Source organism: Onthophagus taurus, chromosome 2 (assembly GCF_036711975.1).
Source record: "Onthophagus taurus isolate NC chromosome 2, IU_Otau_3.0, whole genome shotgun sequence".
NCBI classification, from domain to species: Eukaryota; Metazoa; Arthropoda; class Insecta; order Coleoptera; family Scarabaeidae; genus Onthophagus; species Onthophagus taurus.
In genome coordinates this window covers 6787808-6811067 of record NC_091967.1, presented here as the reverse complement: position 1 = coordinate 6811067, position 23260 = coordinate 6787808, and the positions used below count along the sequence as shown (strand labels likewise).

At 37.3% G+C, this 23260-nt stretch overlaps 1 protein-coding gene across 3 annotated transcripts in view; it reads right to left on the bottom strand.

The window, feature by feature from the left end:
- LOC111427542 (alpha2-adrenergic-like octopamine receptor) overlaps nt 1-22480 on the bottom strand; it is a 55752-nt gene extending 33272 nt beyond the window's left edge. For all 3 annotated transcript variants that reach the window (XM_023062736.2, XM_023062737.2, XM_071194001.1), the window contains exon 1: nt 21111-22480. In XM_023062736.2, coding sequence (XP_022918504.1) covers nt 21111-21734 — 624 coding nt within the window. In that variant the 5' untranslated portion in view covers nt 21735-22480. The remainder of the gene's footprint in view (nt 1-21110) is intronic.
- Between the last annotated feature and the right edge of the window lie 780 nt (nt 22481-23260).

Sequence of the window (23260 nt, the reverse complement as noted above, 5' to 3'; positions counted from 1 at the left end):
GGTAATTCTGTAAATGCGTGCGTAAATTGGAAATGTGACAGTGACTGATGATCAGGAGGGATTGTAAAGGGACTTCCCCCTCTTGCTGTTAATATTTATTCATCTAACGTTCCGTAAAACTGCTATAAATATTTTATAAAAACATTATTAAAGGATAACGAAGCAATTTAAATAAAGGTTATAAACTTTTAATAGTTCATTGTTTAAACATTCAATGAAATTTAAAATAGAAACTATGTTATTTGAAAAACCTAGTCTGATAATTGCGCGAGATAATTGCACAGTGAAACTTGTCGAAAAGAAACTTTTAAAATCCCTGTCCGAGCCCTTGGGCTAACGGCATTTTTTAATTGAGTATCCAAAGCAATTCCGAAAGGAACTTCGTACCGAAACTTTTGTGCTGATATTCCGCTTTCACAGTTTTTCTTGTGGAGCGGCAGTGGGCAGCTCTGAGAGCAACGCAGCTCATAAAATTTTCATCTGTTCCTTCATTACCGCGCCGTAAGCAGGGGAAATCAAGTAGCACCCCCCCACGTAAGTCCCACGTCCCGAGACCCCCTTTTCTATCTTTTGTTGTTTCACCGGCCGGTTCCCATGGCTTACCAAAATTAAACTTCCGTTCCGAGAACCACAGAGAACACCGCTACATCCTGAAAAATGGGTTCATTTTGGGTTTTTGCACTGCTATGTTGCGCTGCTATATCCTCACAGCTATTTCCTGCTCGTTTCGCCGAACGTAACCGTAAGAACTACGCTAGAAAATAGGACGAAAGAAAACACACAGGTTTTTATGAACGAAACAAGGAGGTTTTATTTTTATTTAAGAGGGATTTTATTCGATTTTCTTATTAGACAAGGTTATTGAATCCAGACTTTTTTGTTATTCTTGAGTGTTTTGCGTAAAAGTTAAATCGAAAAATACAAGTAGTAAAGTCGTAAACACCCGGTCAGTAAAATAAAATAGCTTAACTTGAGAGATAAAACTTGTTTCTTCATTGGAAGTTTAGGATGGTTTTTTCCCTATCCAGCTGCTTTATGATTTTCATTGAACTAGAAAAGTCAGATTTAAATGAAGGTTTAAAAAGCAACGACGCACACGAACAAAGGATTTGACAAACGAACCCGGAAAATATCGACTGCAAAAGGAGAAGGTCGAGAGAAAAGATTTACAAAGGAAATTTATTAGATTTCCCGGGCGAAATACATATTACGGAATTCAGCGGCACGATCCCGGGATAGATAGCAGTTGGAAATCGGGAAAACACGTACCGGCCATTATTAACTTCCGGCCTGGCCTCTTTCGCTGGGCAAGCGTCGCGGCGTCGCGTTATAGATTTTTATTTCGGCCTCCTCTTACCGTTAAGGACGACCGATCACACCGAGCCCTTTATTAAGTACCTCTACGTTAACGCGATTAAAATTCCAAGTGGACCCTTTTGTCGGAACACCACTTCATTTGACGTCTTTCTAAGTTCTGTTTTCGTTGAAATTGAATTATTCTTTAGTGCGGTTTTGATCCCGTTTCATAATGTCATAAAATAGGTCGAAATGAAATGAAGTTGTTATGCACTTCTCTTAAAATTCTATTATGTTAATAATTTTTATTCCAGTTCAAAACATTATACTCAAAAAGTAGTTATAAAAAAAAAATTGTCTTCAGATTACGCAAAAATGTAACCGAATTTTTCTTTGGTAATTTATTGTGATATAGGATGAGTAATGTGAAGGGCAAAAAATCATATCTCTGGCAAAATGTAAATCCTCATCCATAAAAACCCAAAAAAGCCATAAACAACGCATATGAAGTATACATATGGCATCTCTTAACTCGTAACCAAAAATTCGAATTGAAAAAAAATCATTGGGCAAAGATAATTTTTTTTCTAATTTATGCATTGATCCAAACGTCGCACCATCTGTAGCTCAATAAATAACTCCTAGGCGAAGCCGTAAATTATATCACGTGATGTCGCCTGCTACGAAGCACCACTCTTCGATAAATTGATATACGAGCTCTTGGCCGGCATCGGATGGTTGCAAAAAAGAGGATACCAATAACTAGCCGTTTCCTAAATAAATTTTTAATAAGCAATTTTTGATAAATATTTACCGAGTGGTAGTTGCCTGAAACGGAGTTAAAACCCTACGTAATTGAATTAGGGATTCCTTTGGCAGGCAGAACGATTACCTAAAAGATTATTATAGTAAAATTATAAATTTTAAGCGATGTCGGCCGAAACTTCCAACCCATAAAGTAATCTCAAAGAAAGTCAAACTCTTGAAGAAGATGAAACTTCTTTTAAGACACAATTTTACGAGCAAAGTTCCAGCCACCGAAACTGGATTATACTAGTGTTGATTATTCCGCGGTGATGTTTGCGCAAAAGTTACACATCGCGTAACTCAATTCGCGATGTAAATTCCCCAGCCAAAATCAATTATCTCGTTTGTTTTTCGCATTCCGGAAGTAAGCGCATTCCTTGCCGAAAAAGCCGCCCGGTCCGCGACGTCTGTTTAATTAAACAAAGTTATTACTTGAGCATTTTCCAAGCCCTCGCCTGTTTTGCATTCTACGCGTGAACCTTGTCTGTACAAACACCTTCCTTTACCGTTTTCAAACAAACAACTAAGATGGAACGAAATAAGTTTAAACTTTATACCAGATTCCAGTAAATGGCAGTTTTTAAAGTTTCTTGAAAGCTTAAAATAAAGTAAACAGTTTTATATGCATTTTTCATACTTAAAATGATCTCTATGTACTATTCATTCCTCATACCATTTCAATGACGATGTTGAGGGATGTCAGAGACATTCAAAACAATCTTTGAGTAGTAAAAAAAGTATTAACACAATTTTGCTTAGTTCCATGAATTTTACCAATTTAGTGTTGTATAAAAAAGCAGAATTGTTAAATCTAGGGCAGTTCAGTTAATTTGCTAAAATGTTTTGCAAAGTTTTTATTTAAACCATATTCTTAGATGTAGCTCTAGTTGGAGTTAAGTACTATTAACAGCTTAGTAAGTTGGTATGCATAGGCTGATGCCCCAATTCAAACTCAAGGGGAGAATGGGAAAGGCCCTCAGTCTTTCAAGGTTGAATACCACCCTCGTAGTTAAACCCCGACGATTTACCGGTTTTAGAGTCGCAGTAAATACGTGCAAATTGAAGCGGTAGCTCTAAAGAGAAAGCTTCTGCTTTGACGAGCCATTTTGTTAGGGTGTATACAATTTTTGTAACGTTACTGGTAAATTGAGATGTAAATTTAAGAATATTTCTTAGCATATTTGTAATTTACGTTTATGAATAATGTATAGGTAGTAACATTGATTATTTTCTCTTTTGTATGAAAAGGAATATATTTCGCATTGACATAAGTGAAGAGGTTCATGATTACCTCTTGAGCTTTATTCCGACGTCGTCATTCTTTTATTACTTAATGAATAGAGTAGAGAGGACAATGGCAATTGCCGCATCCATCCCGATTTCTTTCCTTTGAAAAGACCTCTCTCCAGTCTTTCGTTCTCTTGTCGATACGGCCTGGTGAAAAACGAAGTTAATTTGCGAAAATCCCGTTCTTCTTCTTAACTCGAATGACGGCAACTACTTTGGTCTACAACTAATGCACTTAGTCGCTTTTTCAAAATGTCGTACCCAATGAAATTTTTCATTGTAACAGGACCAAATGAAATGTCAGCGACAATGCAATTTTCTCTTCGACAACGTTTTTGTTTCCGGCGGCATATTTCGAAGGAAAACCTTTCCAACGCCGTTCGGTGGCAACCAAATTCGATATCGAGTAACTGGGAAAGCAACGTGAGGGCCGGCAAAACAGGTTTGCTTAAAATTCCCTCGTCGTTCTACAATTTTATACCCAAGATTGTATGCGAAAGCAGGATAAAGAGCAAATGGATAGCATTATCCTTTAAAAATAAGGATTTCTTGAAGGAGATATCGTGTATTCGAAAAATGATTTCTAATTTAAAATAATTTTATTGATGGTTTGTTTAAGAAGCGAATCGGGCACGCTCCGGTTTTGGTCGACATGAAATTATTAGTCGGATATTAATTAAACAGAGACTAGTTATGTCGACGAGGGCGAGTTCATTGTTTCGAGCTATTATGGGTGCCGAGTTTACATCCCCCGGTGTCGCGGCTCCCCATTTCGCTTTGTCCCCCTCGGCACAATCGCAGATGCGTGCCATTAGCTCAGCGTCGCCTTCAGAGGCCTTAGGCTAACGTTCCCCTCCCTCATTTCCAATCCTCCATCTCCATCCTTTCCTGCAGATGTTGCGCTAGGAAGATTGGAAATCTCTCAACCCCCCATGGTGCACTACTCGATGACCGGGTCGCACATCAACAGCGTTTCCACCTCCGGAATAACCTCAACAACGATTTTCAATCTATTTCTCTGGATGTGGTGGAAAGCGATCGATTTCTCTTTTCGTACCGATGCTCTTTTGAAGCTTTATAATCGAATAATAGGAAAAATATTTCCTTTTCTTATTTAAAGGGATAAAATTATTAAAGGGGAGAGTTTGAGTTTGGAAGGATAGCTTTTGCAAAATTTATACGCCGGGTTACCTGAAATTCGTTAACAATTCATTTGAAGGGGTGTCTTGTTAATCTATTTATCTTGAAAAATCGATTGTTAAATTAACGAAGGATACTGGTGCGATTTTAATCCTTTAAACCAGCACGGCGGTGAATTTTCGAAATTAAAACGCCTTTAAAAAATGCTAGCCACCTTTTTCCAAACAGCTCCATTAAGCCGTCTCCTGCTTAGCCCTTTCGGACGCTGTTTCATTCGCCCTTGAAGACGCTGCGAAAACAGAATACAAGATCGGCGTAAATGGGCCGTAACTTTTAATTAATGTAAATTTGAATTTCAAGGGGGCGATTTACTTGCTAATAAACGGTTTTTATGGCGACCCCTTATTATTTTCCTTTTTTGGATACTGTAGGCCATTTTTTTTGATAAAGCAATGAAATATTCCAAAGTTAGATCTATTTTACGTGCAACGGGATAGAAATCACAACATTAAATTTTATATGCCCTAAATTTTAACAGGCCGATATGCAAATGAACGGTATCCGGTGATTTGCTATTCATAAGTTCGGCAATTCTCCATTTTACGTTACTGAATTACTGAATCATTAATCATCCCGAATATATATCAACATGTGTTGAAATATTACCAAGCGGCTAAATAGTTTAAATGCATGGTGAGCTGTGTATAACGCATCTGAACATAAAGTTTTTTTAAAATTTCGTATCGATTAGTTCGGCGTAATAACTATTTCCTATATCATATTAGCAATTCTTGTTAAAAGAATGGACGTAATCTTCCACCAAATAGTTTTCCGCTTCATATTCCACACAATAGAAGTTAAATCTTTAACGTTATTATCGTTAAGATAAGGATTTCAAGAAATTTATTAAAATTGGATAGTTCTGGTAAAATCAATTTATTTAAAAATTAATCCTTTGGAGTGTTCGTAATTTCGTAACCTAGAAAAACAAACGTTTGGTCTACAAATGACATCGACCATACGTCGTCCACCTTCGGTCATACATCACCTCCGTGGCGCAGAGCCAAGTCGGCGCACTCTCTTCAAAAGCTCGAAATCTTCGTTCGTCCAAAGGAGATGAAAAGACCATCGACCCACCCTGCCGTCATAGTTTATGACACGATCACCGTCGCTGCAACTGCAATAAAACAAAGTGAGCACTGGGCGTCGCGACGTCGCTGCCACCAAATAGGCGTTCCATTAGCGCGCGGCTACAAAGTCCGCTTTAATCCGTCCGTTTTATTTGCCAGGGGGCGTAAAAGCTCTCTGAACCCTGTGGCACAATGCCGTTTATGACCGGGCGACATTGTTTCTAATTAAAAAGCCGCCGCGTGACCAATTTTGATAATGTTAACGTTCCGGCAAAACGTCCCACTCGACTCGAGGGAAAAATAAATAACGGAAACCCGCTTTATAATTCAAAACCGTAATGTAATCGGTTTTAAAACGGAAGTTCTCGAGCGAAAATTGAACGTTAAGGGCTTGGAATCAATTTTCTAGTGCCACCGCACTCGTCACGATCCGCTTCGGCGTGGAAGCGTTATAATTCCTCGTCGGCCCAGTTCCGGTGTCTATCCTGAGGCCAAATTGATAAACCGCTCACTATCCGTATAGTCGTTATAATTCAATACCCAGGCGAATCGCTGCGTTTCCGTACGTGAAACACTTCCGGTGCTCATATTGCCGCTAATAATTCACGCGACGACCGCTAGGGCGCTTCTTAAAAATCATTTAGATTGCGGAGGCAACGCCCGTCGTTGCCGTCCTTGCCGGGGGGGGCCGATGGCGGAGTCTTCCAGGAATTTTAATATCCGCATTCCCCACCGTTAGGCAGCGTGCCAGTCGACACTACATTCTACAGACCTACTCTCATTTCAACCAACACAAGCGAATCTTCTGAACATTTGGTTTTATCAAAAACGTTTTTGTATAAACAAAACTTTAACAGATCTAACATGTACGGAGTTTATTAGGGATATAAATTGATCTTTAGAATGAAAGAAACGTAGAAGGCTCACGTAGGGAATCAACCTCTTAAATATTCATTATGCGTAATCTACCTCCCTCGGGGGCTGATCTTGTGAGAAACTCAATGTACGCAAAGTGGATTTAATACCCATGAGTTTTGCGTCGTAAGTCTCGTCTAAATTAAGTTCAACGCGTTACCGGAGCAGGAAATATGAAAATACGACGTTCCCTCGATTTTCCGTCAAATAGGTTTTCTACCTCGAGCTCGCAGTGATATCTACAGCATTCGTCGTTTTCGGTGCCCCGAAATTCCGGAAGCGTTTTCGTTTTTTGCAATCAAAAGCTAATACCCCAGAAAACATCCACATTACATTTGCGGTCTTACAAATTGGTCATGAATTCCACATTCATTACAAGATGGTGCAGGTGATATTACTGGTAATTAGGAGAAGGTATTTGGGCAATTTCGTCGCAGATATTATTCCGCCAATCGATGGCCGGTGAACTAATTGGATTACATCGATCTTTTAAGTTGATTGCTCGCGTATAATATTCACGTGGAGGCGAAGACATTTCGCAAAGTGATGAGTCGTAAATTGGGTTTGGTTTATTACAAGCTCGTTGAGTTGTTCCAATTATTCCAAATAGGGTAGTTTAGAGAATTTGTTGATTGAACAACTATTTTCAATTAATTAATTGTAAAAATAGCTACATAATAAAATAACTTTTTGTCCATGGTTATAAATCTAGGTCACTGTGGACAAAGATATAAATTTTCTTAACTTACTCACTTTCGACGGGCGTGACGATGTTGTGGCAAGTGTTTTGCATACGCAAAATGTACGATGTCATTTGTGATGTAGTCAGAACGATTTGTGGTGCGTATACGCGCTCTATACTAAGAACCGGCGGTCTCTAGTTTACGTCTGGACGTGATCTACGAGTGGCCGTAGAGGCCAAAAATAAACCGTTCGAGTAATATTTACGCTCTCTAGTATTGAAACTCGTAAATAACGAGAACAGAAGTCGAAATCAATATTAAATTTCGCCGGAACCGCAGTTTTTCTACCATGAAATATTGGACAGAAATTAATTATAGGTTTTCAATTTCTTGTTGTTGTAATTAAAACCTCGTTGCTTAATGATATAACAATGTTATTGTTTGCTTAAACAGTATCGAATCAAATGTTCCGAACGCGGCAGTTAATCAAACTAAATCGTTCCGCAAAAATTGGGGAACCATGATAAATCGACGGGTCAAAACAAGGATACAAAATATGATTTCTAAAGTTGCGCAGCTTTGAACAATACAAATCTGGACTCAACATATTTTCCAATTCAGTTAACAAAAGCACAATATAAAAGTGATTCAACGAGGCGAATATTTCACAAGTTTAAATCTAAACGCAACGATTAGAATTTAATGGTGAATCATCCAATTAGTTCTTCCGCATAATTAACTGATCCAATTTGTTAATGTAAACACGTTTTTAGCTTATAAACTGTATTTAGTTGGTCGAATCGACAACGGGCGTTTCCCTAAGCTCGTCTATGGACCGCGATTAACGCACACGGATTTATTGCAGACATGGAAAAGCAATTACACGCTTGTACAAATGGCGCCCCTTGTACAATATCGACCGGGCGATCAATCATTTTAAGTTTCGGTCGACATTTGAACGTTTCGTTCTAGTACTTCCCCTGCGCGTCGTTCGTCTTCGAGTCGAAATCGAGCAAGAGATTACTCGACGCCCGCCCACCGATGTTTGCCATGTTAATTTCCTAGATTCGTCGCGACTGCCGAGACCGTATTTAGGGGGCGACTCATTACCGTATCACCCCATACGGCGACGCCCCCACGGCAATTACCCCGAGTGGAATATTGGAGTTTCCTGCTTAACCGTAATGTCATCGATATTAACTATTGCGAGGGAAAACGAAAAATGTGTGTCACTAACTCGCTATAAATCATCCCTCTAAAACTTAATTACCAACTTCGCCTCACAGAAATGGGAGTAAAAGGAGTAAAACGCCGGCATCGGACGATCCATTTAACATTCAGGACTCGTCGCAAAGAAGGAAACCGGAGAAAAACTGTTGTTCCGCCGAATATGACAAACCCAGGTTTGGGGAGGATTATTAATGCAATAGGGCACGTTTCGAAGTTATAACAATTTCCATTTATTTGCATACAGCCGGCTCCGTTAACTTCCTCAGTTGCAATCGGGCCGTTTTCTGTCGTATGCTAACGAAGTTTTCGGTCCCCAACGTTCTGGAAACATAAAATCGTTGAAACAAACTCTCCGAATTTCGGGGGTGGATCCAATCGAAAAAGACAATTGAATTATGAGCCCAGTGGAATAAATTAACAGTAAAATCGACCGGCATTGAAATCAACGTTTGCAATTAAAATTGCGTTATACCCCCAACGATATTAAATTTATAATTTCTGGGACTTTTTGATTTATGCCACGATAATTTACATTGGACGGTTTTATTTCACACAAGGATTGTTAAATAATTGATCCTAACCGTAAAAGTGAACGGTTTTACGATACTATAAAATTTTTATGTCCTGCGAAGGTTATAATTCTATACATCAGATGAATGCTTACAAAAATCAGTCTGATAGATGTCATAAAATGGATAGAATATGAAGCTTTCTGAGAAATTTCATTTTTATTAAACCAATTTTATGTGCTGAATTCAAATTTAATTTTCTAGATTAGATAAAGTGTTAAGAACAATATCTTTTATGTTAGACATGAAAATAATATGACAGTACATCACAACCAATCTTTTCTCTTTGATCTGTCTCCAAAACTTTAATAAGAGACGATGTTGTCCGCCCGATCAAATCTGAGATTTCGGGTAGTAAACCGCCTTTTTGGCAGCACTTCAACGAATAGCTTCGAATAAGTTTCTACAAATAACCCAACATTGTCGTATAGATTTGTATGAATCAGTGAACCTTGACATTTCCACGCATGATCCGATCTATCCAGCAATTCAGCGCGTTCAATTTGCACGCCAAAAATAAAACGACACTTTAGAGGCGACACGATGCCTGTTGAAAGATAAAACGAAATGGAAAAAGCTAACGGAAAACATCTGCGGGTCGATCGTGCGGGAATCGGTCGCGTCCACCACTTTGATATATTATCTGTTTAAAATTCGATGGGTCGCGAGAAAAACACGGTCGTGGCACTTTGCTCAAGACCTGTTGGGACTTGGGAGTTGTGAAAGCGGGCAAGAGGGAAAATCGGAGGATAAAGGAGAATGCGTCGCCTTGCATTCGAAATCGCGACAATTCTTAGCTAAACTCAATCTGCCGAGTGGAACTCCTAATGCCACGTATTTTGCTCGGAAAAGCGCTGAACACGAAACGTAAAAGGAGGAAGTGCAGTTTCCCGAAAAGTAAACGTTCGAGACAGTTCAATTATGGAACGGTTCTTGCACAAACACAGTTTAAAGGACTGATCAATATTAAAGTCTAAAATTAAAAGATCACCAAGATTCAATTTAACAACTACAATACTAGTCTTGTAGGAAGTACCATTTAAAATCTCCTATAGAAAACCGGGAAGCAACCATGTTCAGAAATGTTATTATTGCTTGAATTTCAGCTCTCGATTTTCGTTACATTTGCGTAGTTCGACCGCGTTTCATATTCACCCTATGGCACAATTTTCGCGGTACACAGTAAATGCGTTAGTGGCTTCGATATTGAACGCGTTCTATATACCAACGCGGTCGAGAAGCATTATGACTTTTTCCAAAAAAAAAACGGGATTACATACGTACACATTCATAATATATCTTTGCGCAACCGCAACATCAGCATTACAACGTTCTCGTCCGCTTTACGTGTCGTGACACTTCCTGCTGCATTGTGACCCCCATTTACCTATTCCAATTTGGACGGGACGTGTCCGCTATTTCCCAGGAAATATAATCCCGTAGAACCAGATGACCAGTTACATGTAATAAAGCCGGGGATGAAACCATCGACGACACCGGTGATAACCTCCACTTCACCGGCAGAACTTGTGCTGGAATGTCATAAATTTCAGAGAAAACCGACGATTCTACGGAGGGAGGATAGAATTTTTCCTCTTTCTATCAAAAATAAAATCCACGACTTTTAGACATTTAATATCCCGCTATGTATTAAATTGTGTGGACGATAGACGAGGATTGTGATAGACGCACGAAAGATTTGCTTTGGATGGAGCATCAGGTGCCTGCTCTGGAAAATCCTGGCATCGTATATGCCAATTTTCCGCTTGTGGAATGATTGATGGCCGATATCAAGCCCTATCGCGTTACCAGTAAGTGGCGGTTTTCTCCACTTCAAATTGTAACCCATCGCAAATCTCCATGATTAAAACGCAATTACGTAATGGCGAAATAATAATAACAAAATGTATGATATTAATACTTGTTTAGTGAAATTGAGGATATCGTATTAAAGCTTTTTCATCGTTGATCTGTGTAATAAATAATGTTATAAATTAATATTTACTAATTTTTTCAATAATAAATCTAAGTTGTTCCCATTTTCGTGACGCTTAAGTAGCCATTCAACAAGTGCTCAAGCGACCTGCGGAAATAATTTCACGGCTTGAATTATTCACTATTTTCAGCACGCGAGCTTCTAGAACGACGTCAACAACGCCAAACTAATTATGTTATCTACAATCGACGGCTAATAAAGGTAAAGATCTTTCCCAATAAAAAACTTTAGTATTCTGCGAACCTTCCCAGTTTCTTTTCCTCAATTACCCAATTACCAAGAAACTTACTTTTTTTAGTTGTACAAATGAGTTAACGGAAAGAATAATTGAGAACGCCGCAGAACGTTCACTCAATAATCCTGGTCAAGGACAACGAGGGCCCCACCCCTACTTCCGTTTATAACATTCCGGGGCTAAAGTTCCAGAAGGGTCATTGCGAAAGGGACTTGAATTATAGAGCACCGGAATGTCCGAATCGGGATCTAATTTATAGTTTTTATTTAGTTTCGGTATCAACCCTTGTTCACACCTAATTACACCATTTTCTGTTGTGCAATGGTAAAATTCAATATTCTTTTCTCCCAAAAAGGGACGCACTCAACTACAAGGATTCCCCATGGACATTCAGCACTCGATATTTACCAACGAAGAGGGCATTAATGCAGAACGGCACGCTTGGAATGGTCGTTGTAGGAGAAGAAAGCCGGAAGAAAATGGGCTTCCATTCGACTTTACTTTTATTATTGGTCCAGGAGGAAAACCGGCGAAGATTGGATTGTCAATTTTAATACTGTTGCGTACCCGTGGACGCCAACGGTTATCGTATTATGTCGCTTATCTCGCTACTTTCGACGAGCAAATTCAATTGTTACAGCAGTTTTTCGAGATTTACTAAAAATGAGATTTCGAATGGACTAAAAGAGATTTTTGCCTAATGACTCTTTCAAAAGAAACTATTAGGCCGGTTTAACTTCAGGTTGATTGAACACTTTTATATGGAAATTTGATTAAAATGGTTTTAATACAAATTTTCAATGTTAGATTGAATGTATGGGTAGTATCTATGGTAAATTAAGAGTCTAAACTTTAAATGAAAAATATTTCTTTTGGAAACCGAAATGAAAACGCAAATGAAAATTACTAGATGAAAAAGGAAGCACACAGACTGCTATTGAATGCGTCTCTTTAAATTCACAGTTTCATTTCTTGTCACCACTAATAGCGCAGCTCACGTATGCAACCCTTTGCAAATTACCGCCCTTTCTCTCGTTTTTCTCGCGCTAATTGCAGCTCCCCAGGTAATTGTCGAATGCGTTCTGTAGTAACGGGCGGGCGTAAAGAGGGTGCACATTTTTTCCGGTATGACGGTCATTTGTCATAGTCATAAGAGAGGTCGGGGGCAATTATTAAAATGTGCCCGGCCGAGAGTTCGTAATTTAGAGAGTGGTCCGCGTGCATCCGGGTCAATGGAACAGTACCGCATTTTGCAATTAAGGGTTCGCTGTGGAAAATATGAATTTTTTTCTAGAAAATGCGCTTTTCGGATAAATTATTCGATTACACCTAAAAACGTTATATGTTTACTGCTGCGAAAAAGTAATTAGCACAATTAATCCTTTCGTGGTTATGATGTTAACTACAATTACGTGAAATTACATTCATAATTACGAACGTAGTTTGCCAGGAAAAATAATCATTAAATTTATTGGAATTGGTCATTATTCAGCTTAATAAAGTTAAAAAAATTGCAATTCGCTCTTTAGTTGGGGGTTCCATTATTGTTTGTAGAGTCGGTCATTGTTTATCGATTTCTCTTTCTACGGCTAAACTCCATTTGCAATTAAACTTTGCCTAAACCCGCAACTCTGTTCATGGGAGCTCCAAACAAAGCACTTTTAAAACAAAGTGATGAACAAATATTTCACGGACAATTGGATTCTAGAGATTGTCCAAATAATTCTACTTGTTACGGTAACCACTAAGTAAACATTCCGTACTCAACCCAACAATTCGCTGGATGAACATGAGCAACGAGCGAACGCCGAAAGCAATTTGTGGTATTTTTAGAATTATACACGTCTAGATGTGTTCCGATCATCGGAGAAAACAAATCAATAAAAATAAGATTAATAAAAATTGCCGCTTGAAGTTAATGTGATAGTGAAAATTGACAAGTCAATTACTTCGAGGATCGGAGTGACAAATAACAAGGCGACGATAGAATAAAATTTTTGAAGTAAACAAAAATTTATTTCTTAAAAAAAAATTTGTCAACAAACTTAGATTACGTAAATCTTTTATGATATATTTATAGTTGAGATTAAAAACTTTTAATACCCCCCCAAAGACGATAAATCTGAAAGATAAATTATGTATCCACCTTTTAAGACAATTCAAATTCGCCATGCAATCCATTAATCAAAACACCAACTATAGGAGGCTTTGTTAAACTTAACTATTTCAATTAATGAATTAAAACAACACTAATGTTTCCGCCCAAAAAAGGAGATAAAAATTTCTCCCCAGAACTGACAGCATCGCATCTTCCATCAACCGGTGGTCTCGTTTGTCATTTTCACCCTTAGACGTGCTAATATCCTTCATCTCCATTCTCCCTGTGTCTTTTCCCTCATCATCCTCAAAACTGAACTCGTTATTTTGGCGCTAAAACCCATATCTTTGACTTCCACGCAACGTCACTTCTAAAAGGAGATGAAAATCGGGGTGGGGTCGGTAATTAACCGTAATCGTCGTCGTCAAGGGGGTATGCAGAGAATCCTATGGGTAATGGTCGACTCGTCGACAACCAGTCAACCAAAAATGACAACTGCACTTCGACGAGAGATCAGAAACAATTCCATCCAACGGGGCGAAACTGGACCGGTGAAGCATTGAAACGGCGAGAGCCGTCCAATCGAATCGGACGTTTGCTTTATTACGTCAACTTGGAGATGAGGGGGTAAAACGAGGAACGAGCGACTAGGACGAGGAGCTATTGGATTAAATAAATGCAAGCTCTCGAAAGCGAGCTATCGACTTTAACACAGGCAAATGAACTTTAGTCTGTGTTTCTCTTTTAGATAAAGTCTTCAGTATAAAGGGTAGAGAAATTACTGTCGTGAATTCAAAAGGGTTTTATACTTTGATTGGTAAAATTTTAGTAATGCAAGGACGTAAAACAAAATTAACTTAAATTTTAACATGAAATACTATTTCTATAATATAATTTTTTAACCAACGCATCTTTACATCTTAACATTAATTCTATGGTAGTTAACGTTACCTAATTACATTTAAAATCCGATTTAAATAATCTCCTTTGAGTTGGCCAACCTAAGAATTTCAGACGTTAAATAGTCTCTTGAACGTCTGAAGACGCACGGCTCTAGATTGTTGTTTATTTTTATTGAACTAAAAGTAGAACTAACACTGGACCTAAAACAAGAATCCAATCAAGCCCGGCTATACCCAAATGATTCTAGTTCTAGGTCTTGTGTTAGTTCTAGTGATACTGCTAGTGCAAAACTAGAACTAACACAACACCTAGAACTAGGATTAGTATTACGACTAGTATTCGTTCTAATACTAGTGTTAGTTCTTGATTTGGTTGTTATTCAACGTTAAAATGTGTTCATACAACTAACACTAGAACTAACACTAGACCTACAACTAGAAACATTCGGGTTTAGCCGCACGGCTCTCAAGACGGCTAAACCTGAATGATTGATAGTGGTAGTGTAAAACTAGAACTAACACTAGACCTAGAACTAAAAATATTCGGGTTTAGGTGTAGTATTAATTCTTCTTACATAAAGTTAAGTTAACAATATATTGTGTTGTTATAAATTGTAATTTATGTTTCCTCTGTAAAGTTACGTCAAATCTGGCGGATGATTTGTAAACGAGATAGCACAACAAAGGATACGTGCGTAACTGGTAACAAGGAGTTGTCTTTCATGCCGTTCGTTAGATTTTCTCCCCCATTACCCGTTTTATTTTCCTTAGATTTCAAGACGTAAAGGCTTCCAACAGAAGCAACAGCTGCCTACGTGCGCGTCACGCTAACTCAATTTACATTGTAACTCGGCCTTATCTAACTTTACGCAAACATGGTCGCACAGAGAAATAAAAAAAAGTTCGACCCGGAAATTTCGACATTTGCATGTGGCACGCGGACCAAGTTAGTCGTCGAGAGAGCCCCAATACATCACCGTCCAACGACTAGACTGACGCTGTTTTAATATCTCATCGCGTTCACGAGGGGTAAAGAGTATAATTTTATTAGTTTCGCGTTATCGATCAGGCAACCGCGGATCGGACAGAGATTGGATTTATTGATGTCATGGGTTTTGCCACCGAACGCCAATTTATTCGGGTTTTGTATGTTGAAATCGGCCCAATTAAAGCGAGCCGGAGCATTATTAGTATTAAAACGAAACGTTTGGTATGCAATGATAAACGTGAAAAACAACTCAGTAACGCGTTCCGACAGTAGCAAAATTTCAAATGACGTATTGAACCCTATCCAGTTTCGCTCCCCCTCAGGGGCAAAATCCAATTTGCTATGAGGTTTTATCGTTCCCCCCCTTTATGTGTGTATTGGAATTATTTCGAAAACAGATAACACCTAACTACAATAGACGTTCGTCATAATGGGTATTTGGTTTTAGTTGTACCCTGTTTTAGTTTAGTTATTTTCCTTTTACATGTTAAATTCCATCTTTAAAATATTAAATTTAAAACAATTTTACATCTGTTCTGTATGGTGGTGTGCAGGAAGTTTGAGAACAAAGAGAAATATTATTACACTCACCTTTGACCGTTGCGCACTCAAAGGGATGAATTGTTTTGATAAATTGTATTGGAAGGAGCTTTTGTTAAAGGTTCTCACCTTAATATTGTGTGCATCAAAGTGAAGCCAGGATCTTTTGCGCCTCACTTTGAACTCGTGCGAAAACGAAATATAATATCTCGCGGGCTACATAAAATAGAATAAAGCAAAATGAATTGTTTTACTAATTTAAAGACGCTCAATCGTGTGTGAATATCGTGAATATGGTGGTGTTTTATTTAAAAATGAACTTTAGATATAAGTAGTTTTAAAAGAACTTAAAGACAAAATGAAGAGCCGATAAGTTGCGGCCACTGCACACAATGCAAATTCTCGCACCGTCATTTTCCTTGAGGTTACCCACTTTAAAATTAAAAGGATTTTTCAATGTTACCGATTGAATTCACCTCCGAGATTGATTTATATCCTAACCCGACTGGGTCTCTTGCAGAACTTCAGGACCGGGACGTTTATAGGATTCCCAACTAAAATCCCTTTCAAATTGAGAACGAAATTCATACTTACTGCCGAGCGGAGGCGCGGAGAGAATCGATGCCGAGTTTAATTTGAATCTGTGATATATTTTCCTTGTTAGCATCTGCGATTGTCCCATTTTTCAAGCGATATTTCGGAGTGTTACGATTTTTCATTTTTTTTTACTCATACATTTTCAAATGAAAAAAATATTACAGTATCTATTAAACTAATTAAATTAATCTCTTATATTTAAGTTATATAGTCTTGGATTTTAAGGAGAAACGTAAAAGTTTTTCATAAGCTATTTGACTTACCGTGTTTTACTAATCCATAAAGATTTTACGGTCTTTCATTCTAATGGGCTAGTAAAGCCCAAAGTTCGAGAACGGAGTAAGCTTTTCCACTTAAGGTAATGAAATAGAACGTTGTAAAGTTTAAATCACGGACCCTTGTCCGGCAATAGACTTAAGGGAAACCAGAACAGAATTTAAACATGAAACTAAAATCCGTATATTTTTAAAAGCTATATTTATAGACGTTTGAGTTTATTTTGATTTTAAATTGGTTTTCATTCCGAATTAATTCCAAACGAAGAAGAAACATCGAAAAATTGTCACGACCTGTCACTTTCTGTCGGAAAAGACCAAATCCATTACGTTAATTGAAGCCAGGCGGATCTTTTTAAAATGCAAATTGTTTCGAGTTTCAACAGAAATTGAATTCGACGTTGGCTATGGTGCTGTAGCTGAACAAATTTAAATATTTGACCGAGCCGTCCCAGAAATGCTTTGAAATCGAAGGGACTGACAGCATTCCCAAGAAATTGTAATTCTCGTCGTAGAACAAAAGATGGGCCCTAGATTACAATTCTAACGAGTTGCCACGCCTTTGTCTGAAAAAAAAAACCCATTCACTCCACTCGTATATTTAAAAATACCGATGTTGACCACATATTTCTTTGCGAGAAAATCTCAAGTGCTCATAAAAAAATTTTTTTTTTGTTTAATGACGCTAAAAGAAAGTATTTCGTAGTGTAAATTTTGAAAAGAGCGATATTTTTTTGAGGAGTTATTTTTAATTTAAGACATTAAATAATCAGATCGTCCGTCGCGGGGAATTTTTCAATATCCCTGACTTGTAAAAGAGGGCGCATCGTTCTGAAGGAATATGCCCTTTACGTGACAATATTACCCAGTCACGCGACCTCTTAGTTGATGACGATGCTCGGTACGATGCTCATACCGACACTCATTTGCATGAGGAAATATAAAAATCTTTCAGTTGGTCTGTGGGAAAATGTAAATTAACTCACGCACCTGGTGAGTTCCTAACATAACTCTCTACTGCACCACCTTAAAGATAAGTGAAAAATATTACCCTTTCATTATAAAAAATAAACTTAACCAACGATTACTTATGGCGTCATTTCATGGCCTTTACGCCAATGAATAATTTAGTGCATATTTTGTTTACCCCTCAAGTTACAAGCTAAAGAAGTGGCGATGTCTACTCTGAACCGCCTTCGAGCAATAAACGACAGATGGCTAGATAAATGTGGAGAATCGACCGCTGGCTGTGAGATGAGGTTTGTAACAATCAAGTTCGCCTTAATAGGGGTTGAATTAAAAGATGTTTTATCTTGGAATATGTGGTATTAGAAAAAAGATGTTACCGAAATTCGTTTTTCGGATCAATATAGTAATAATAACTCATGTTATTAGTATTGTATATTAACTAGCAAATATATGACTATATCTTAGTAAAATCTCCTTGTAGTACTCCTTGACATACAAGATTGCCCAAAAAAATGTTACCACTCATACGGTACTACATCATGTTTAATTTTGTTTTGTTGCTGACTAAATTTCGTCCACTCAACTAACTTTAGAACAGAGAAGGAAGGTAGCAGCTTAGATAACCGTTCTTCGGTCACTTTAACAGCAAGAAAAAGGCAATCGTTTTGAGAAGCATCTTCCAAATCGTTTAACTATTCGTAGAGTGCACGAGAAATTTCTCCGCACAAGATCACAGTCAAGCGGCTGTTTTTGAAACGCTGGACATCCCAGAAGTATTCCAAAGGAAAATAACCTTATAATAATGAAAATAAGGAATGATTAAAGACCCAGGAAAATCAATTAGAAATCCTTCAAACTAAAAATTAGTGCGAAATAGTGTTTATGATAGTACTGGTGTTACCAAAGACTCATTTAGAGACGAACTCCATCATGGGTCAGAATAGCAGACAAGTTGATAGGATACCATCATTCAATCTATACTCTCTTAACAAGATGTAGTTTAATATGCAATTTTCAAATTTACGATGTCGCATTGGTTACCATACTGAGACTGCGATACCTTTCACCGCTTTGAAAGACACAAACACTCTAAACAACTACACGGTTGGATGCACCAAACTAAATGGTAAATGCTCTAATTAATCGATTATTGGCTGCTCGTAGTAAATAGCTCTATAAACAAGTAGAATTAGTTACAAAATCTACATTGGTTTCTATAATGAGACGTGTTGGGACGGTAAAATATATCCTATGAGCTTACATGGGCGATAATGTCTTACCTTAATCGTACCTTTGTCATACACCGTGAAAGAAAATCAATCATAGCATACATCTTTTCCTTTGTGCAGAATCGTTGTGTAATCTCGGTGCATCAGCGATGTCACCATAACTTATAAGCAAAGAGATTACAATCTGCACTGTCAAAGATCATTCGACAACAAAATATTTCACGTTGGCCAATAAATTCACACATAAAGGAAGGTGAGGTATGGGTTTATAGCAATTATTGTTTATTACGACAATTAATCATTAATTAATCGCTTAAATGACCTTTTAAAACACGAAATACATCATAAATGATGTGGATCTTAAGCGAACACCATTATTTACAAAGTTGTCTAGGGGGAACTGTAAGAGCAAATTTATGAAGAGTATCACTTACCAAAAGACTTGTTTGCTATTAGGTAACGCAACACAGACCATAAGGGAGTTAAGAGTGCAGGTTAGAAGAGCAAAATGTTTTACGTGAATTAGAGATTCTTTAAGATCTCCGAGGGTCTTTTTTGTGGTACTGTAGCAGAAAAATATAATAAAATCATAATTATTTGTGTTATTATTATCTTGGTAAGCTTTTTTATTATAACTCTATATTTTATTAGTTATGGGATATTATTTCTTTAATTAAATTACATTCGAAACAACCAAATTAATAAAATCGAGCATAATTTAGGGTAATTTCGTTTATTTCGTTTAAAATTCTGGATAAATTCGCCAAAATGAAACCGCAAGTGCAAAGTAATTTTGTAGTTTACATATAGTCGGTCGCGCGTTGGTACTTTGTAATTCCATTTATTATTATTTTCCACTGGCCGACATTTGCGTAATAAAATTATAAATTCCGAATTGCCCCGCTGCCAGCGACGACCCGACACAAAACGTTTCTGGTATCGAGAATATTCTCAAACGCATGTGTTACGATTCGCGTGCATACGCCAGAATTCTATGAATTATTTCATATTATACATTACCAAACAACACGGTTTAAACCTTGACTGAGTTTTAACTATGATAAACACTGGTTATAAATTTCAATTTATCAATTGAATGATCAATTATAATCTACTAGGTTTAATTAAAATTCAAAATCGATTAAAACCATGTATGTAAGTTTATCGTTCAAAAATGGACATTTTTTCTCATATATTATTTTAGATTACCAAACTTTACTCAATATCTAGAGCGAATATTGGAAATTTTGCAACTCCATACAGCGATGGCCGAGTTTACACCATAAAACTTGTTGGGTCGCAAAAATTCGGACGGCCGATTTGCATTTGAATCGCCACGTTCGTATACACGGGTAGGAATAAGATACGACCAAGGTCGTTTTTACACAAAAACCTAGAATTGGCACCGTATAATAAAGTAATAATATAAACTGTATAACAGTATAATCATTATAAATAGTTGTACAAAATAAAAGGGAAGTTTTAAATAGGTACCTATTTGAAATTGCATCGAATACTTAAAACTTTACCTCTTAGCATAGAAATGGTTCGCGTTAATTTACGTGATCAAGTCCGGAATTTTTGCATAATGGTCCCGTTTTATACTCGCCCCATAAAGAATTAACACATAACAGGCCGAAATTTATTGCGAGTGTTTATTATACCTAGTTGTATGATTTTAAAATGTTCTGACCTACATTTATATTATGCTTTATTTAGATTTTAAAACTAAATTAAATAAAAATAAGAATCAATACAACCGGTTTCTTAATTGAGATGAGAACCACCAAGTTAAATTAAGGTTACAGCAATTTTGTGTTATCATCATAAATTTTAATTTATCGATAACTACAAATTACTAAATTGTTTGACTTTGATCACTTTGATACATTTAACGTTTACTGCTTTAAAAGTCCAAATTATAACATAAAGTCTGTAATAACTCAATATTGTTATTTTTAGTTGATCGTTTAAAGTAAAAACCATTTGGACATTAAACGTAGGTCGTAACTCAAAACATCTCGTAACCTTCGCAGTTACAATGCTAATATCCGCTAGAAAACGCTATTATTTCACCTGCAGGACCGCACTAAAGCTTTTATTGACACTTACTAGCACCTTTATAGCAAAACCTTAATATCCTAGACTATTTCGATTTTACTCCTTAAATAGCTACGTCAATTTTGATCATTTAAATGTTAATCAAATTTTTTTTATAGCTCACCTGACACGTAGGATATAATTCCTCGTGGGTTCTTGCAACCTTCCATCCCAATAATGGAGGGATACAAATCAACGCGGACAAAATCCAAACGGCAGCTATCATAAGAATTGCCCTCATAGGAGTTCTCTTCTTTAGATATTCAACAGCTTGCGTTATACTCCAATATCTGTCCAAAGAGATTAGACATAAATTCATAATGGATGCAGTGCTCAAAAGAACGTCCATGGCCGAATGAATATCACACCACCAAGTGCCGAAGACCCAATAGCCCATTAATTCGTTGGCTAACGAAAAAGGCATGATAACCAATCCCAAAAAGAAATCGGCCACGGCCAACGAAGCAATAAACCAATTTTGAATATTCTTTAACGCTTTCTCCGTAGTAATCGCAATAATCACCAACATGTTACCTACAACGACAACAATCATCAGCATGGTGACAACGATTGATGCCACGACGATTTGTGGCATCGTGTATCCGCTTGGATAAGGAGATCGGATAATCGACGTGTTTGTTATCGATCCGTTACTGGAATTATTGACGGTCATGTTATCGTAAAGGTCTTCAAAGGAGAAACCCGGACGAAACTGGAGGCTCAGGTTGTGGTTGTTGCTGGTACCCATCCTTTAGAAGGCTCAAATGTCTTTAGGCACTAGTATGATTTCTCGTCTTTATTTATTTATTTTATTGAAAGAAAGTTTCTAAGAGTCACGTTTGGTTCTTATTGGTCCCTAATTAACACTATGTACATTACCCGTTTGTACCGAAATCCGAACTGTTTAAGTCGGCGAAAAACTGTAGCAATTATCTTTAACGAGAAACGAACGAGTATTAATTATTTTTATTAAGTTTACGCGATGGGAGTAGTACAGACGGAAACTATTTTCTTGTGTTTATTCATTTGTATTGATTTTAAAAATTTGTATTTTTATGTATCTTAATTCTATATTGTTTTTTATGATGATTTTTTAACTTTCTCCCCTAAGTATATATCAAATTTGTTTATTTAATTATATGGTACATATGTATAAGTATTTTTCCTTTTTTTATTTTCTATTCTTTTTCTATCTCTATCTGTTACTGTGAAAATAAAATCTCGACCCTTCTCTTGTTTAATTCTTGCTCTGCTTATTTAGTTGGCTTTTATAGGCTCAATTTATTCCGTGTTTGGGTTCGCTTTTTTTCTGAATAATTTCTTGCTTGTTGTTGATTTTTGAATTTCGTCTCCGCTGCTTTTTACGACGCCGTCAGCGAATCGCGGTAACCGTAACTCTGCCCGGCATGACAGTACGTATGCGAAGCCGAGCCTATCAGCGAACACTGCCAACTTTTCATGGTTCCGCGTTCGGTTACTGCGGTACACTGAACGACGGCCGAATGCTCCAGCAGGAGAGCATGCGTGCGCTCAGTGCGCATCCTGCCGCACACATTTTCAGCTGGACATTTCGTCCTGCCGAATTTTCGGGCCCCAGGACAAAAATTGTAGACAAGAGAGAAAGAGAAACTTGTGTAGATAAAAAAAACGTTCTGAACCGGGTGGGAATTTAAAACAGATTATTTCCCGGTGGAATTGTACAAGGATATGTTCTTTAGATCGCTTGGGAAGAGATTTTCAAACAGTACACTATGTCAAAAAGGTTATTTATTGTTTATTTTTATTTTAGGACACGTCATTTCATTAAAATAACAAACTTAGTAAGTCGAATAAATGTAAATAAACCATTGACAAAATTATGGCAGATGGAAGAAAATTAAGTTAAGAAGAAATGGTATGTTAAGAATACTGCCAACATATCCATGACTACTAGAAAAACTAGAAAAAGATGAAACCAATAATTCAATTTCATACAATTATCGAGGTGAAAATACTAGATGCAGCAACCTTTTATATTTGCAGAAAATTTACACCCTTCCACCTCCAGTCGTCTCATTTTGTCCTCATTCTGCTTCTTAGGTTTAATCTGCCCCCTCAGTTTCGAAACAGTTTCGGCAAGTTCTTCCCCAGTTTTGTGGGCATCTTTGTCTAAATATGTTTAAGTTGGTGGCATACAAACATAGTTTGCTCAGGATTATCAGCTTGATCTCAGAACCAGCTTTTATCGTTTTGAGCTTCCTTTATAGACTTTAGTTAATATATCGCCTGGGTTGT